Source organism: Rissa tridactyla, chromosome 1 (assembly GCF_028500815.1).
Source record: "Rissa tridactyla isolate bRisTri1 chromosome 1, bRisTri1.patW.cur.20221130, whole genome shotgun sequence".
NCBI lineage: Eukaryota > Metazoa > Chordata > Aves > Charadriiformes > Laridae > Rissa > Rissa tridactyla.
Genome location: NC_071466.1, coordinates 166,722,266 through 166,741,324, shown reverse-complemented (window position 1 = coordinate 166,741,324; position 19,059 = coordinate 166,722,266). Strand labels below are relative to the sequence as shown.

The 19,059-nt window shown below is 44.9% G+C and overlaps 1 protein-coding gene across 3 annotated transcripts in view; it reads right to left on the bottom strand.

The window, feature by feature from the left end:
- SLC5A8 (solute carrier family 5 member 8) overlaps window positions 1–15,919 on the bottom strand; it is a 29,544-nt gene extending 13,625 nt beyond the window's left edge. For all 3 annotated transcript variants that reach the window (XM_054187904.1, XM_054187906.1, XM_054187903.1), the window contains exons 1-7: window positions 15,544–15,919; window positions 13,319–13,384; window positions 9,296–9,347; window positions 7,664–7,731; window positions 6,633–6,787; window positions 5,183–5,323; window positions 680–809 (exon numbers count right to left, since the gene is read on the bottom strand). In XM_054187904.1, coding sequence (XP_054043879.1) covers window positions 680–809; window positions 5,183–5,323; window positions 6,633–6,787; window positions 7,664–7,731; window positions 9,296–9,347; window positions 13,319–13,384; window positions 15,544–15,876 — 945 coding nt within the window. In that variant the 5' untranslated portion in view covers window positions 15,877–15,919. The remainder of the gene's footprint in view (window positions 1–679; window positions 810–5,182; window positions 5,324–6,632; window positions 6,788–7,663; window positions 7,732–9,295; window positions 9,348–13,318; window positions 13,385–15,543) is intronic.
- Window positions 15,920–19,059: the final 3,140 nt, after the last annotated feature.

Below are 19,059 nucleotides of genomic sequence, written 5' to 3'. Positions count from 1 at the left end.
TGTCATTTGTTGACCTTTGGAAGATCTGAGTGCTGCAAAGAGATAGGAATTTTAAGATTATCTTCCTGTGAACTGTTTTTTTCACCAACAGGTTGATCTTTTTAGTATCTTGCTTCCAGTTTCTAACAAAAGAAATTGACCGACAGGAACAACTTAATTTCCTCCAGGTTTCCACCTTGGCTGTCCGTATCTCATTTTATTCTACCCTTAAAGACCAGGTGATCCAGCCTCAGGTACTCTGTTGTCTGTGCTCTTCTCCTGGCTTTCCAGCTATTGTCCATGGGACGTTATCCAGAGCTTGTATGATTATCCCAGGCATAAACACACACATAAAAAAAGACTCTGGTCAGTCTATGGGCTCCCAGAGCTCTTGTTCCTTGGGTAAATCTGCTGCTCAGGGCCTAGTTAGGGACCAGACCACTGTCGGTTACAAGGTGGTTTCTCCGTAGCATGGTACAACATGGTTTGATGGCCCAGCTTCCAAAGGAGGGAAGGATGCACCATCACTAGCAAAGAATTGTCCACTGGTAGCCTTCTTCCAGGTATATGCCACCTGAAGGGCACTCCAGCATGTCATTATTCCCAACCCCCTGGCTCCTGAACCCCTGCTGGTCTGGTTATTATGGCTGCACAGGAAGGATGCCTCCTCACCACCTTCCCCTGAAACACGAGGCCCTACCTGGTCGAGCGCTGACACCTGATTTGCCGTCCACGGGTCGCAGTCCTTGTAGATGGAGTAGAGGGCCAGGCCGCACAGGGCCGCGCAGGCCAGTATCGCCCAGAGGCCCACCAGGTTGATGTAGAGGGACCTGCACCAACACACACAGAAACACCATGTTAGAGCTCGACATCCTACAAGACCCCGCTGGGGACAGGCGAGCAAGCGCCCGTGCCTGCAGCCAAAGGGACCTCCTCGTCTGGTGGCTGCCCGCTGGAAAGGGAGTCACAATATGGCTCCCAGCATTTCACCCGGTGTGAGATCATGTGTTTAAGTATACAAATTACATTTCTGGTTTTGGTGGTATGGTCTGAGTGCCCGTCCCCTGGCCAAGTCTGCTCGGGAGGTGATGGGAGCGATAGGGCAATCCCCACGTTTCATCAGGTGCGCGCGTCGTGCATCGCAGGCAGCTGGCAAGGAGACGCTCTTCCCCCCTCACCACACCCCTTGGTAAAAACAAGCCCCAGACGGACTGGTAAGGCGGGGTGCCCCAGATCAAAGTGTGGGGTACCTTTTAGTCAGCACCAGCGCTCCTTTGCCTCTGGAGCTGCAGTGCCACGCTTACACAACGCTGGAGTTGCCCTTGTGAAGCAACAAATCTCCTATTTCCTCCCGGGACAGCCTCCATGGGAGGCAGCAATGAGGCACTGGGATCTGGGACCTGGTCTGGAACTACCTACAGCTGCCACTTCCAGAGAGCAGGAGGTTGCCACCGACTCCAGAGCTTCCCCTTCAGTAACTAAACAATTTTGAGCCTGGTATGCTCCAGTAACCCCATCATCTCCCCATGTCTTGATGGGAGCTTCAGCTAACACTGAGAGCAGAGATGTGTTTTCATCAGGCATTAATGCTACTTTTGCCACACACAACAGGCAGCCTCTATTGGCAGTGAAACCCAAATTGTTCTCCTGGCCCACTGAGGGCTTTTCCCTTCCATCTAACTACCCCATCTTCTCAAATGTTTGTCGGCTCTTGATGACTCCTGAGTCACAAAGTTCTTCTCACCTAGGCTGGTCAGCTCAAGCAAACACACCCACTGGGAGCTTGCGCTTGAAAAACAGTGTTCCTTTCCAGCAGTTGCCTCCTGGTTATCTGCTTACCATCCACTGATCATGATCTAACTGCCTGACAGATCACCTGGACCTGTGCCAATTGCTAAGATCTCTGCTGGGAAGACCTTGCTTTCTGTGCAATTATATCCATGCTCGCATGCTTCAGGAGGCCTTTTAGTGCTTTCAGTTCCCAAGAAGGTATGGGGCACCAGCCTTTGGACTGCTCTAAGGGACCAACAGGATGAACAAAGAAGTAAACCTAACTTTATAGGCCTTGTTAGGCATTGAAATGGACATTTTCAGAAAGGCATAATGTAGATTAACTAGTTGAACTATCAAGGTTTTTACCATAGAAAAATTATTGCCAAGCACAATGTAAACTCTTAAAAAAGACCTATATAAATAAAAGCTGATTTACACATAGTAGGGGAAACTATGCATTTATGCTTTGTATTTGCAATTAGGGACAGTCTAAACACAGAATGAGCTGCTCTTTGAATTTCTCTCTAGGTTAATTTGGTAAAAATTAAATAGTCCTCTTCTTATAGATGCTTACATATTGGTTGGATGTCTTGCATTTATCTGAAGCTGTTCCTGTATTGGCATAATCTACCTTGATATAAGCTGATTTAGCACAAAATTTAACCAATGAGTTAAATCAATCCAAACCTTTTGAACAAACATAATAGCAGTATTAGCCTATAGCCTGTAGTAAAGATTAGAAAGTCAAGAGAAACACACTGAAGCAAAAGAAATTGTTTGTCTGAATCCAGCAATTCTGGTTTTTAAACTGCATCAGTGTTTGACAGTGAAAAGAAAGCTCGTTTTTTTCCTCTGATTTACATCCCAGCTCATGGTACACCCTATGACTAAGCACTGGAGTATAATAATCGTAGCACTATTGGAGGTAAGCGTTCGCATTAATTTTGGGTGAGTAACATGGGGTGGAGTTTGGGTGAAGTAGGCACTGTGACTGCACAAGGCTTATTTTCGCCTGTTTGTTTCGGGCTAGCTCTAAGATTTTAGCACTGAAACATGCCAGATGATGACCTTGAAAGGAAAGTACAGAAAAATGTGTTAGCAGCCCATTTTTGTCTGAAAATGTAGCTCTCCTGCTCTGAGTGCCCATTATTGTTCATATGTGAGCATTATGTTCAATTTGCCTAGTTACTGGTTGAGGATGACAGCGTGTGCTCCTACCTACTGGTGTGTTTCTTTAATGGGGTGAAATCCTTCCCCAAAGCCTGAAAAAATTCCTACACTTGTGCCACTGTTAAAGGCCTGCCCAAAAACTGCAAGTTGGGATCTGTGAAAAAATTATTTTCTCAGCTCTGATTTATTATTGTGCTGCCTTTTATAAAGCCTTGCAGTAAATGCCACAGGGGTACAAAACCCTATTACTTGGGTTGTTCAGACTGGAAAAGAGAAGGCTCCGGGGAGACCTTATAGCAGCCTTTCAATACCTAAAAGGCACCTACAGGAAAGCTGGGGAGGGACTCTTTACCAGGGAGTGCAGTGATAGGACGAGGGGTAACGGTTTTAAACTGAAAGAGGGGAGATTTAGATTAGATATTAGGAAGAAATTCTTTACTGTGAGGGTGGTGAGACACTGGAACAGGTTGCCAGGGAAGTTTTGGATGCCTGTCCCTGGAAGTGTTGAAGGCCAGGCTGGATGGGGCTTTGAGCAGCCTGGTCTAGTGGGAGGTGTCCCTGCCCATGGCAGAGGGGTTGGAACTAGGTGATCTTTAAGGTCCCTTCCAACCCAAACCATTCTGTGATTCTATACTTTGACCTGATATCATTTCACAGTTCTGTGCACAGGTTAAATGCCAATAAGAGGTGCAGGCCACCAATGTGACTTGCCAGATGTGTTTAATTACATTTCCTAATGAACTAGACCATCACCACAGAAACAGAATGGTAGTGTCTATAGTTGTGACAAGCTGCAACCATTATACAAAATGATTTCTCCATGCAGGGGAAATTCCCTGCACAACTGAGGCACAGACAAGATGTCGTGGAGTCCAGCCACCCACGCCAGTAGGAAAGGACTCCACTGATTAAGGCTATGCCACCACTAATATGCTATGACTTATAAATCCCATCCAAACCCTTCCAGAACCAGAGACCCTCCAACGCTGGTCAAAGCTGCTGCAACAGCTCAGAACATCTGCCCAGAAGCTGCCATGGTGCCAGATTCCCCTTGGCCACACTCTGCTTCTGGGACACCCTGGAAGTGTCCCTCCTTACAAAGAGGGTAGGGAGGGTGCGAGAGCGGAGCACAGCCCTAAGTATAGCAGGTGGTCAGGAAGAACAGCCTCGCCGGCACACAAATCTGGTACAATGTATGCGGCTGTTTTCCAATACACAGTCATGCCAGGCAGCGTTGCAGATGCGGGATGCACGTCCTGCCTCTGCAGTGGCAAGAACCTGGCACCCAGCCACCTGCCAGAGATTGCGGAGAAGGCACGTGGTGTGTTGGAGATGTGGCACTGTACGCTGGAGATGTGGCTGATGACAAGCATCAGCTCATTCCTGTCTGCAGTGTGGATGGCTGAAAAACAGGTTATTGCCATAACCAAAATATTTGTTTTAAACTGTGCGTGATTTTGTGGGTATTTTGCTGACTTTATGAAGTGAAAGACTTCATAAAACTCCTTCTCTGTATGTCACGTTATTAGAGAATTTGCAGGGACTATAGTTACGATGTGCATTTATATATTTCTCTTCTAAATGGACTTTATGAGCTCGCTAATAATTCTTAAATCCTGAATTGTGGCTACTGGAATGATACTAAAAATAAAGGTAAGATAATAGAGTTAGTAAGTATACTCTATTCTACAGTAAAGGCTCATCAGAAATGTTTAAATTGAAGGAAAACAGAACCCTCTGCCAGCTTCCATAGTGAATTCCTAAAAAAAGATTCATAATTATTATGAAAACAAAATGTGTGATTCCTTAGTATGTTAATACTGAATAAAACATTTCTGCACTTTCTCGTGCCTATACTAATCAGTATGGAAAAAAGTTTTAGTCTTTACTTAGGCTAAATTGCTGCACAATGATTTAGGTTTAATAGAGTAGCAATTCAAGGTGCTGTCCTGATATGGCTTCAGCACAAGGACTATATATAATATATTGGTCTTTAGGTTGCATATAAACTTAAGGCAGCTATTTTTATGCAAGAATACCAGCACAAAGTTCAATGTTACAGCAATTATATGTAATTCAAATACCAGTATTTATTGTGCCAATTTGTCTTCTACCTGGTCCACAAAACAAAAGGCAAAAGTTGTTAGCCTTTACAAATGGGTTTTATATAGACAAAAACCATTCCTTTTAAAAAAATCCCCCTTATAAAGAAGTATCATTGCTGAATTCAGACATTAAAAGTTGCTGTAGGCAGACTTACATTTTTGCGTGGAACCTGCTTTTGCATGCGATGTATCTCTGTACTTGAGACTGGTTGACCCCATATATGCCAGTCCATGTGAAGGTCCCACCTATAACAATCGTCCAGAAGGTGTGCCGTTGCAAAGGATTGGGATTAAAGCTACAATATGAGAGGGAAAAGAGAAAACAAAATCAGAATATGAAAATCTTCTCATTATGAGAAGACCTTAATGGCTAGGAGAAAAAATTTCCTCATACTTGTTCTAATACAAACTCTCTTAATTTGGCCAGATTTTGAACATTCAGGTACATGAAATCTGAACTCACGGAAAACAAATTTAAAACTCAGAGCTGAAATCCTGATGTAGCGAAACACACTGATCTGTCCAAAGGTGAAGTTTAAATAATTTATTTGCCTATAAACTACAGTCTTAGCTAAAGCTGAATGATGCCTGTGAGTGTTGTGATGAAATGATGCTCCAGTAAAAAGCCTAATATGCCTGCTTATCTAGAGGGACATCAATCTGACACCAATATAAAGGTGTGTTTGCACACCCAGCCTTTGAGAACGTGGACAGAGCCTCTGTAAAACATTTTGCTGGTTTAGCTCTAAGTGAACAACAGATTTTGAATGACCATAAATACATAATTTTTTAAATCGCACTCTAATATAGCATTAAATTATGCTTCTCTTTGTGAACAATGGAATATTATTTCACCTATTACCTGCCTTTATTCCTTTTCTCTTCCCACCTGTGAACTCTGTGACTGGGGGAAGAGGCAATGCAGTACCACCACTGCAAATCAGCCAAACAGAAAAAATGACTGTTCACAAGAAGAACAAAAAAAGTACCCACAAATTAATTATTGACTGAAGAACTTGGTAAAGAATTTCACAGAAAACCTGATGAGTATAGTGAACTGATGGACAAAACTTTGCCACACTAAACTTTCACTAGTAGCACTGGGTGAAGTTTCTCATCAAAAGCACAGTAACTTTTTTTTAACACTTGAAGTATTTTTTGATTCAACATTGTCAGAATTAATATTCTTGACCTTGCAAAATTATATTTTTAGGCTATGATTAGTTAGGGTAAAATACTATTAAAACTACTTGAATTTTTTTTCAGGGAAAATAAAACCATTTCCCTTTTTCAGATGAGACAAAAACTATTATTTTCCCAGATGTTTTGGTTCAGCAGCTGAAATGCCAAATCAGCTGTTTGCAAATTACAAATATTAATATGATTGTCCTCTCCTATTCACCATTCACTTTCAGTGGAATCCAAAACGTATCCTTAAAATACCTAAAAAATATCCCTCAAACTAGGCAGGCTTGCTTAAAAATATATAAAAATGGGGTTACAATTCCCCTCCTCCTCCTTTGGTAGCAATTTAATTGCGTAGTTAGTCACAAGGGCTCCATTTATAGGAATAAAGAGGCACATCATCTGCAAGTACAGACTCACTCCCAGAAGTTTAATCTTCCTCCATAGTAGGAATCATTTACAATGCGTCCAATTCCCTCCTGAACCACCACAGCTCGTATAATCACAGACGAAAATCCAGCGACCATGATTCCAACCTGGAAAACGTCCGTCCACACCACTGCTTTCAGACCACCCTGTATGAGGAACAGCGGGTATCAGATACAAAAGGGCAGCAGCACTCTCGCTGTGCACCCACATTCAACTAAGAGAAATGTTACTATCCGTATTATGCATAACAGATTAATTTCATCTTCTTCCTTAATAGAAATAATTCTGTACTGGAGCATTCAGGAACTGCATCCTGGAACCTATTCAGGACATCCTGGCCCTTTTTGGAAGTGCACAAGAATTTCCTTTGGCCATACACATAGTTTAATCCAGTATTTCCTTCATCACATAACCTGATTTAGAAGTTTGTATCAAAAGAAAAATTGGCAAACAGTGCTCATCTTGCATACATATACAGTACCACTAACTCTAGAAGGCATACCATTCATCTGAATAAAAATACACACGATTTAATCCAACACATACAAATAAATTTGTCACTAAGGTTCCATTTAATAATTTCTAGACACTTGGTCAATTAACAGTAATCTAGAGACCAATCTGTTCATGTGGCACTTGCTATTTTCAGTGGCTCTATTGAATAACAGACAGGACCACTATAGTTGCAGTAAGCAGGTGCTTGACCAATTACACAGCTAAACCCTACTAGATTAGAAGAAAAATTACAGGAGGATTTTTAGGAAGGGAAATCTATCTTTTTGCTGTTCTTTCCACAACAACAGAAGTCGGAATGTAACAAACCAGAAAAGGTTTGAGTCACATCGTGGCTACCTTTGCATCCAGAGAAGTCCCTGGGTGAATACGGCCCTGTGGCTACAGCTACACAGTGAAATGTACTCCCATGGGGCAACCTGGCTATTCGGTTACTTTCCGATAAACTCCATATTTGATATGAATGGTGAAAGGAACAGAGATTTTTCCCAGGCGAAGGGCCCACGTACCAGCGTGCAGTAGAAAGTGCAGACCACGCCGGTCGCCACCACTGCACCCCACAAGTCGAAGCCAGTGACTGAAAGAGAAGGAAATGGCACCAGTGTGAATGAGGCATTGGGCACAAAACAGTTGAGGTCGATTTTTCACCCCCAATCTGGTTGTTGAAAATAACCTAGAAATAAGTTAAATGCAGAAGTAGGAGGTAATAAAAAATGGTAATGAAAAGATTTGTGTGTCTAAACCAGGGGATTCACCCTAATCAGTTCTAAAAATGAAACGGTTGTTACAAATGTTGGAAACTGCTAAAAAGTTAAGATATATTTCAGGATCTAAGCAGCTCTTTGTCTTTAGTGTGAATGCTGCCGATCAACACATCCAATATGTTTGTAGGCCCCAACTCAGAAAGGTTTTAAAACACATTTCCTCCCTTGAAGCCTGGGTAGTCCCACAGAGTCCTTAGACGAGGATTGAAGCAAGCAAAAAGCATGGGGATGCTCCACGGATGCAAGGTGGTTCATGCATGGTCTGGAAGAAATGTGTCAGACTAAAAACCTGCCTTTTATTCTTCTTTCTTTTAGGTAAACGTGATAGCATGGCTACGCCAAACACCGCTGTGCCATGGTTGGCACACGAGCTGTCACTGCCCCAGCTTGGCACGCTCAGCGTGCTGCCAGGCAGGGCACTGGGGGCTCCCCAACAGACAGCTCAGGCTAATTAGAAACACTGCAACAAAACTAACAACAATCATTGCTGCTAGGTGGGAGCCAGCTAGGTCATAGCTTGATTTAGCATGTATTTGCAGGGCAAATATAAACATCAAGGACATGAAACATGGGACTTACTTATACACTGGAGGAAACCAATGCTGACAGTGTTAGGTTTTTTCTTCCTTTTCGCTCAATGAACAAGCAAAAAAAAAAAAAATACAACCCAACAAACCGAACAAGCGTGATTTTCATTCTAGCCAAAATGATTCATTTTTTATTTGCATTTTGTTATTGCCTTTTCTTGCCAAGTGGACAAATTAATTGTGTCAGATTAAAAGTTTGATTTGGCTCCACATAAAAGCTTTTTTCCCCTTTAAAAATCAACGTGTCTCGTTTTCAAAGCAAAGAGTCATTTTGAAGTAGAAAATGGAAATATTTAATTTTGTAAATATCATAACAAACATCTTAAATTCAAGATCTCTTTGCTGCTGATTTGGTTTTCCAGGAAAAATGATAGGCAGAGTTAAACAGTTCTAGGCATCCCAAACCCATATTTACAGAACTTTTGCCTCACTCTCCTCTTGAAGAAGAACACTTAACCAGGGGAATTAAATACGTGTTTAGTCTCTCCATTGCCTTCAAAATTTACTTAAGTCTTCTTAACTTTTCTGAATGTAGCCATGACATAAGCATACTGCATGAGAGGTAGAGTAGATGAGAGCAGATTTTTCCCCCGAGCCTCTTCTATAATTCCTTACACATAAGGATTAAGGGACGAGGGATTACAACTGGGAGGCCTTCTGTCAGAGTTCCCAGCGGGATCAATAGAAGACTTCACAGTCAATCCTTGAGCTATATCTTTAGGTGTGTGTTACCAAAAAACCATACCAGTACTATATGTAAAAAAAAATATAACAGTTGCAGTATACTCACCTTGATTTAGTGCTAAAGCTGGAGCATAAATGACAATACCAGTGTATAAAGTCTAGAAGAGAAAAAAAGATATAAAATCAAAAGAAATGTAAATTCCCGGAAAAGGTGATCGCTTTCGGAGATGGTTTCTCTTCAAGCATTTATACAGCCTATATTTCCTAAATTCATAACAGCCAAGAAATAATTCCAATTGTTAGAAAATGAATGTCTGAGACTAACCAGCACTGCAGTCTCACAGCCTAGTGTTCTTAAAACAAATACCACTGACTCTTGAATACCAAATCCCTCTTCAGCTTTTCCTGGCTTTTATAATTAACTTGTTTTATTGCTTTAAAACTGCAGTTATATGGCAGAAACAAAAGCAGAAGGAAGTTGATGAGGTTTACGCATGGTTTGCCAAGGAATCCATTACAATTTTTTTTCTCAGTCTTGGGATCAATATGCCTCTCAGTATGTAACTATATTGCACATGAGTAAGAACAAAAATTACAGCATTAGTTAGTCATTATGGATAGCATTCTAAGGGATTACACTCCTGTAAAATGATGCCATGCATGCTTATCAGCACACCTGTATTTTCACCCAATATAGGAAAGATACAGACAAATGAAGGAGCTACACCATCCACTTTTAAGGGCACAATGGGATTCATACGCTGATAGCCTCTGTAATTTCTTTGTCTATATTTTTTAATCCTGTTTGCCTTTTTACTACTATTGTTACTGCCTTGTACTACTAGGACCAGTTCAGATGTGGCACAGTTCAAGGGAATACAGCCTTCCATGTGTAGACAACTTCTGTGAATGTCGGTGGTCTTGATTCAAAGGATCTAAATCACAGTCAGGTCCTGAGCTGGCTTGCATCAGCTTTCCATGACTGAACTCTTCTGACGCCCTGATTTACAGGGGCGGGACTTGGGCATGGAAAAGCAGCAGAATCACATGTCATCCGACATCCAGCAAGCCTTTGCCCTTCCCGCAAGTGTGCGGTCTGCCCCAGGCACAGGCGGTAAACCAGAGCAGGATGGCTAACTGGTGGATCACTCGCTGTGGCTTTTGAGCAGGTCAAATCCAGTCCCTGTGGCAGAGTGCTGCCACATGGCCAGTGGCTATGCTAGGCAGAGAGCCAAGAGGTAACTGGAGTAAGTGGTAATCCAGCTGTGGGAGGAAATTAGTATGGAGGGGCTGCTTCACCCAGCATGACCAGATTGCCCTGGCCCCTTGCTCCACACCTGATACAAGCACACATCAGAAAGGATGGTAGGACCGTTGGGGAAATAGCTATTCCTGCCTGTGTACTACTCCTCGCCTGTGGGGGCACGTTTGTTTCTCTTGGTGCCATGAGTCCTCTCCAGGTTTTCATACACAGATTGTATGCCAAGAAAGATGCCAGTCCTGACTAGTCCCTGGGGAACATCTCCTCAGAACTAGCTGCATCACTTCACAGCCAACTACTGACACATGCCAAGCCCAGTCAATGATTGACTTCCTGTCTACACAGTGACCGTCAGCGTGGGCTGCTGAATCATAGAATGGTTTGAGTGAGAAAGGTCCTTTAAAGATCACCTAGTCCAGCTCCCCTGTTGTGGGCAAGGACATCTTCCACTAGATTAGGTTGCTCAAAGCCCTGTCCAACCTGACCTTGAACACTTCCAGGAATGGGGCATCCACAACTTCTCCAGACAACCTGGTCCAGTGTCCCACCAGCCTCGTTGCAAAAAATGTCTTCCCTACACCAAACCTAAATCTCTTTCAGTTTAAAACCATTGCCTCTTGTCCTGTCACTACAGGCCTTGGTAAAGAGTCTCTCTCCATCTTTCTCATAAGCCCCCTTTACTTATTGACAAGCCGTGATAAGGCCTCCCCATACCCTTCCCTTTTCCAGGCTGAACAATCCCAACTCTCTCAGCCTTTTTTCATAGGAGAGGTGCTCCAGGCCTCTGATTGTTTTCATGGCCCTCCCCTGGACCTGCTCTAACAGTCCATGTCTTTCTTGTGATGGACCCCAGAACTGGATACAGTACTCCAGGTGGGGCATCACAAGAGTGGAGTAGAAGGGGAAAATCACTTCCCTTGACCATGCTTCTTTTTATGCAGCCAAGGATAGGATTGACTTTCTGGTCTGCAAGCGTACATTGCTGGCTCACGTCCAATTTTTCATCCACCAGTATCTCCAAGTCCTTCTCAGCAGGGCTGCTCTCAATCAGTTCATGCCCCAGTCTGTACTGATATTGGGGATTGCCCTGACCCAGGTGCAGGATCTTGCATGTGAACTTGTTGAACTTCATGAGGTTCACATTATGCCCACTCCTCAAGCCTGTAAAAGTACCTCTGGATGGCATCCCTTCCCTCTAGCATATCAACCACACCACTCAGCTTGATGTCATCTGCAAACTTGCTGATGGTGCACTGAGTCCCACTATCTCTGTCATTAATGAAGGTATTAAATAGTATTGGTCCCAGTACAGACCCTTGCAGGATACCACTCATTACCAGTTTCCATTAGAACACCTAGCTGTTGACTGCAACTCCTGGATGCAACCATCCAGCCAACTCCTTATCCATCTAATTGTCCATCAATTGAACCCAGGTCTCCCAAGTCCTGCTAATTCAGGGATTCAGCATGAGAAATTGGTTTTCTCATATGCAGCAAACAAGTGCCAGAAGCTTTGAACCATCAGAAATTAAAATTTGTCACAAGTATGATCACATTTTTGTGTAAATTAAAACAGGAGTGATGATACAATCTTTCCACTACTTCAGTGGTTTTTCAGGTTGTATTACTACATATCCTTTTGGTTTTTCCTCTTCTTTTAAACATATGCCAATATTCACAAAACAGTTAAAATTACACCACTAAAATCTTGGGGGATTTCCTTTCCTCGCTATTCTTTTCATTATTCAAGTTAAGTTGTTAGTGCTTGGCACAGAAAGACACCTACAGATCTTTAGTTAATTTCCCTGGGAACATATTTAAGTTGTATAGAATTATTTTTCTGATCTTCACAAGCAAAGATTATGCTTGGCTTCTTCCAATGCATGCAACTGTGATGTCTTCGTGTTTGCAGGTGAAACAGTGTCAGGATTCATGCATGCTAGCACTCTACTTCAGTATGGTCTTATTATCTGTCAATGCCAGCTAAGCAGCACTGTTCAAGTAAGTAATTAGCACTGCATTGACCACCATCTTATTGGTGCAAGCATGATTGCCCTGTAACTCCTGGTGTGTCTTAAAAATACAAAACCAGGCAAAAAGCAAGCATGTAACTTGAAAAGTTTTCTGTTTGTATATTAATTCTTGCATTGAATTCCCCAAACAGTCCACTTCAAAACTGTGAAAAGAACACATTTTTGTTTCTGGTGCATTTGTCACATGCTCACTGTACGTTTAAAAGCTGTGGTCCCATACGGTCACACTGAATAGGCTGGATACAGCAAACTGCAGCAACAGTAATTGCAGGCACTGCTTTAGTTTAACATTCCCCAAGGGAGTAATTTGCTACTTCTCAGTTTGCAGACACCCAGTTTTTTTCCAGTGCTGGTGGTACAAACCCTTGCACCGCAAATGACAGCTCCTGACAGCTTGTTTTGTCACCTTTCACAGACCCTTGAGAATTAGTCAGACTCCTAGAATCCGTGGATCACAGGATGAAAACTGCTGCTGTAGATAATTGGGGCATGTTTACATTTTGAACCCGTGGTGGGTTTCTCGAGCAGGCAGGCGAACGGCTGCTCTTCACACTGCTACCCTGCAGTGAAGGGTCGCTCGTCTCTTGGCATGGTGCTGATGCCAAGTGACTGCTCCAGCTGCTCAACAATGCACACAGAGACCAAAGGGGCAGGTAGCCCAGCATCCCCTCCCCACCTCATCGTTTTGGAGCAGAAAGAGCTTTGTTTCTCCCACTCCCAGCCACCGATGCACTGTGGTAACCTCATCAACCGTTCTGAGAAAACAGCCAGTTACACTAAGCTGAAGAATCCTGGTGGCTACGAGGACCACAGAACAGCTTTGAAGTTTACTTGCCGTTTGTATAATGAAGAGGACCGTTCCACAGAGGCGCAGGTATTTATTAAATCGAAGCTCTAAATACTGCAAAAGAGAAGAAAAACCAAATGTTTATATCAAAACTTGGCATTATTGATAGGACCAGAGTGAAGCGATGAGCGATACAGAAATGGCATAGTGACAGTTTTACATTTTCAAGAGTGGCCAAAACTCTTAGAGTCACTTTGACTGATATCTCTTTCAACTTGACTTGATATTTCTCTACAGACCTCACTGATGGGTAATGACACACGGGCAAGTGAAGTAGACATAAGCTAGTCTGTATACGATGGAGTTTGCAGAATGGAAACTGGTGCTACCCAGCTGCCTCAAGGCACTTAATAGATAAGGAGCCGTGCACTGTGACTTGGCAAAGACCAGGAGGTATTACCACAGAATCATTGAATATCCTGAGTTAGAAGAGAACCACGAGGATCATTGACTCCAACTCTTGACTCCGCATAGTGCAACCTAAAAGTCCACAATGACGTACCAGCAAACGATAGAACCCACTTGTGTTGTGAAATCAGAGAGAGAAAGAAAACAGTACAGCTATTCCTAAGCCTTAGCTGATTTGGAAACTCTGGCATAATGTGTGTCCATCTGAACCGCTGCAAGCGAGGGCAGAAGGTTTTCAGTGGTCAGCAGCTTCCTCCCATGGCAACGTCACCTGCTGCACTGCCCAAAGCAGCTCATCACCTTCTACCGGTAAGTGGAAATTTAGCCTTTTGCAAAACAGGACCCTCACTTTTCTGTCCAGCCTGGGACAGCACAACCTCTGAATGAGTTTGTCATGCTGTAGGGCAGATTTCTTTCCACCATCTGTCCTAACAACCCTCTAGGGTGTGTGGTTGCACAAAAGGGATTTCCTTTGCCTACCAGTCTATTCAGTCAACATAGACAAACACTGAAGTATTTCAAAGTGCTCACTTGTGAACTGAGCATTTAAAACATGATCTGTGAGCATGTCCACACAAGGAAGCAGTGCTGAGCCCCTGGACAGACACAAAAAGTTGTTTAATCTCTGAACTCTGCCCACAAATAGAAGGTACATCTTTTATAGGTGCATTACTCTGATTTAACCCCAAGATTATCAGTGAGTTTGCAGTCATAGTTGTAAGTCTTTATTTAAAAGGGCTCTATTTTAAGTATCATCATAACTGACAGTCCAAAGATTAGTAGTTTAAAACACACTGCAAATCACCAGAGATTTCTGTTGGTGAATTCTTATCTACATCTACCAACACAGACCTTGTTTTCAGCCTCTAGTGCTGCAACGCCCCTGTTCAGTGTAATAAAATGCAAAAGACCGAAGTAGCTAGCCAAGGACTTTCACCTGCACCAATGCCCCTTTCCCAATGTCCTTGCTCAAAAGAGCAATTTGCCTCCAAATCTGCAGCTAGGAACTATCTCCATGCAGGAAGATAAACAGGTTGCACAGACCTTCTAAATCAGAAGAAAGTCCTGACCAGATGCTTCCTCACCCCAAAACAGTCAGACTCGAGCTGTGATGTGTCCCACCACACCAGATGTCTCTGTGCTGCTAGCTATAGCTTTAACTTACACGCTGAGCTGAAGACCAGCTCACCCATACTTTGGTAGAAGTAAGAAAACTCTTGCAGACACTGAGCACTTGCTCACCTCCCTATATAAGGACGATGGAGAAGACATTCACCAGTATGAACAGCCTCAGGTGGAAAGGGTATCTCCCCAAAATCGCTAGGAACAGCACAAACATACTCTGCCAGAGGGGGACTTTTGCAGCAGCACCTGAGCTTAGAAACCTATGTGGAGGGAGCATGACTTGAGAACTCCGGTTCCTATGTTAGATGCTCTTGCACTCTTGGTATATTAATTACACATCATTAACCACATGTCACCATCTAAGCTGCACGAGGATTAATCCACCTGCTGCACTAAGTACTTGGAGTGAGGAAACAGATCTGGCATGATGCACAGCTCCGGAGCCAAGACAGCAGGGTTGAGCACCTCCTCTCTGTGGAGGCAGTGTGGACAGACTTGGGGACAGAGCAGGTGGCAGCCTGCCCTTGGGAGTGCGGAGATATGGGGCACCACTGTGTGGGGCAGATATGAGTGCATGGGGATTTGTAGGAAGAGACTGAGGGGAGACACATAGAAAGCCAGCATGACAAGCCCCCCAGCTCCCTGAAGTCTGTGGAAAGGCTCCTTCTACTCCACCTTACCTCGTAGGTGCTGGTAATGCCCAGCTTGTAGAAGACGGGCAGGAAGATCTCAGCACTGCACAGCACCACCAGGGCATAGGTGATGGCGAAGATGCAGAAGATGGCACCATAGCGGTAGATCTCGGCAGGGGTGCCCAGCACGGTGACAGCTGACATGAAGCTGGCGGTGAGGGAGAGCGCAACGGGGAGGGCGCTCATGCTGCGGCCCCCCATGAGGAAATCCTTGGATGTCTTCTGCCCCCCTCCCACGAAGGCGTAGTAGATGCCGATGATGGCCGAGACCAGCAGCATGGCCGCAAAGACCACATAGTCCCAGACGGTGAAGCGCCCCATTCTACCGGAGGGAACGAGGATCTGCCCCAAAAATCAAAGGGGCAGCTGCTGCCCCCGCAGGGCTGGCACGGGGCGGCCGGCGCAGGAGGAAGGGGATGGGGACGGGACGCGGTACCGTGCGCCCCGCCGGGGCAGGCGCGGTGGGGAGCGGAGCGGTGGGGTGCAGGTGCGGTGCAGGCGAGGAGCGGTGCGGTGCGGTGCGCCCCGCCGGGGCAGGTGCGGAGCGGAGCGGTGCGGTGCGGTGCGCCCCGCGCAGGTCTCCGCCCGTGCGTCTCCGGGAGGACGGGCGGGAGCGGCAGTGCGAGTGCCGGAGCCGGGAAGGCAGGCGGCCTTATAGGGTGCCGCTGCCCGCTCCTCCCCGCGGCGGTGAGCGCCCCCGCGGAGCGGGAAGGGGCGGCGATCCTCTCGGCGCGGCCCCGGCCGGGCCGTCCCGGGTTATTCCCGCCCGCTCCGCGCCTCCGGGCCCTGCGGCACAGAAGCTAGCGGCATGGCCCCACTGCAGAGCCCCGCCGGAACGGGGTTACACCGCAAACTAGGGTGGCGGTGCAGGATTTGGGAAGGAAGACAATTACCGATTCCCCAGGATGGTATTTCTTACCCTTCTTCATTAGCATATGTTACCATCACCCTAAATGAAGCAGGTGAAAATATTTTTTAATACGTACATTTCTATGGGTTGAGCAATCTGGAAGATAACTCACTGAATCATAGCGATTTGCCAAGGCAAGTTGCTTAACGCTGCAGTTATATGTCAGAGAAGCCCCACTACCTGCGCTGTGCTCACAGAAGTTTTGATAACGCACCTCAATTAATTACAGGTTCAAGAGTCAAAGTGCACAGGAATATCACAGATGGAGCTTCACCTTACCCCCAGGGGAATGCATCAAAAACACCTATGGGATGTCAAGGCAATGGATGTCAAGCGGTGGAGATGTGCCTGTTTCTATAGGCAGCAGCACACGCAGGATGAATGCAGCAAATCCTACATTTCGCCCCTTTCCTGCCCAGCCTCTCCCGGCTTTTCTCTGCAGCTGGATTTGCTGGAAGCAGGCTTTGCTGCAAGTGCTCTGGGTTCAGCACAAGGTTCTGACCTGCCTGCATCTGACCAGTTTGAGACACGGTTTTCAGTAGTCTTCTGTATCTTAGACAGAAATGATTGACCAGACACCGGACAGCCAAACCCAGCTCACAGAGCACTTTTATCTCCTTGGGAGCTCTGGATTTAGCAGGCTGTTTGGAGATATTTCTGAGTGCATGTTGGAAGGAGGGTGTGCAGGCAGAAGTCTGGTCTGGCCGGGTTATTAAGTTGAGCTGTGAAATCATGCCTGTGTTGGTCTAGCTTCTAGATGCCCACCTGGGAGTATAAATGTCCCTGAACATAGAGAAGCTGGCCAGTGTGGTGCAAGTGGCATGTCCCAATCTCACCACAGCAGGTTAAGGCGTCAGCCTCTCTGGCCCAATTGCTCTTTAATTACTTATACAATGAGTAACAGCTTCTAGATGTCCTGCTGAGTAAGAGCAAGAAACTTATCCTGTACCCCTACCAATTAGGCTATTGATTATCTGCTATCAGCTTTTGACCACATGAAAGATGAGAAACCCTCCCAGCAAAGCTTCAGTCAAAACCAGCACCTTCCCACACAGTGCAATGAACAGGTGTTGTCCACCAAAAATATGTGTTGTCATAAAACATGACCCACTTTCTCACAGGAAGGACATAAGCAGCCTGTTGCCCGGACCCACAGCTTTGTGCTGCTCAGAGCTCCATGCTCGGGGTCACTTGCTTGCACTCTTTCAGGTATTATGTTGCTCAAACCATTCAAACAATAATGTGCATTTAAAGTATTAACTACACGGGACTAATACAGTTTTGATTCTGCTTCTTTATCATTTTTGACACAATGTAAACACAGCAAGTGATAACATGCTTTGGAAAACAAATTATGTTTCTTAACTGAAACACAAGCAGCTATAAGGAAATGCACGTCACTCTGGTTTCAGGTGGCATCGTTGATTCTTTTTATAGGAGTGTTAAGCAAATGGTCTTTCAAATGTCATCATGACCGATATGGCAAGAAAGGCTGGATCCTCCCATTCGGATGTTTCCATCTTAGGAACCATCAGTGAATCTGTATGATGCCCATGTCCTAAACCCCAGTAAGTGGACCTGGAGAGCAACATTAAATGGTATTTTTTCTGGATTTTTCACATACGAAATCAAATTAGCTCCATGGAACACGGTGGGCCTGTGCTGTGTAACAGAGACAGAACTATGGGTGTTTGCTTTTTCTCATTGCTACAATAGACATTTTAGATGTCTTCCAAACTCAGAGAGCATATTTCATTATTTTCTGGTAGCACCTTGTCCCATCTCCATCAGGTCTTATGTGTTGGTTCATCTCACTGGTTCTGTGACTATTCTTGTGAGATCCATTTGCATCAGTAGGATTTGGTGTTTAATAGCAGGAAGTGTAAGAGTCGCATCTCTCCAGTACCCCCAATTTAAAAAGGCTGTGAATCTGCCTAAACAAACCCCAAACTGCCCTATGGGGTCCAAACAGGTCCTTCCTTGTGCTGGTATTGGGCTTATTTCCATCACTGGACACCTCTGTGATGTGTTACTGGAAGTGTCTGTATTGCCTGGAACGATAGTCCCTCCCTGCTGCTTTTCATGTAGATGGGCCACAGCACTGGGAGATCGGTAGCATGGGTTTCCCTCTATAGATAAGAGGCAAATATATCATGCCCTGCACTTGGAGACATGCTGCCTACCTCTCTGAATTAAGTTGTGGAAATACACTTTTAGGGGAAATACTCCTGCTTGGAGGCAAATGTGGGCACGGGCAAAAGCAACTGGAAGGGAGGTCGGAGAGCACTGGAGGCCCAGTGAACACTGCCTGGCAGTGCTGCGAGACCCTTTGCAATGTGCCCTGGCAGCCTGAGAAGTCTCCAACTTCCAGTGATTCCTTGCTTGAGTGTGCCATTTCAGCCGGTGTGGAGTTCAGCTGTACCTACACCAGCTCAGCTGAGTTTGCAGATGAAGAGCAGTTCATGCTCAACAGTACTCCTCTGCAGGGCCAGGACTGGGTTCGGAAGTCTGACCTCCATTCTCTTCTGCTTACACAGGGATCAGTTTGGAAACCTTGCCAGAAAATAGCTGGCCATTGATAAAAACAAACAAAA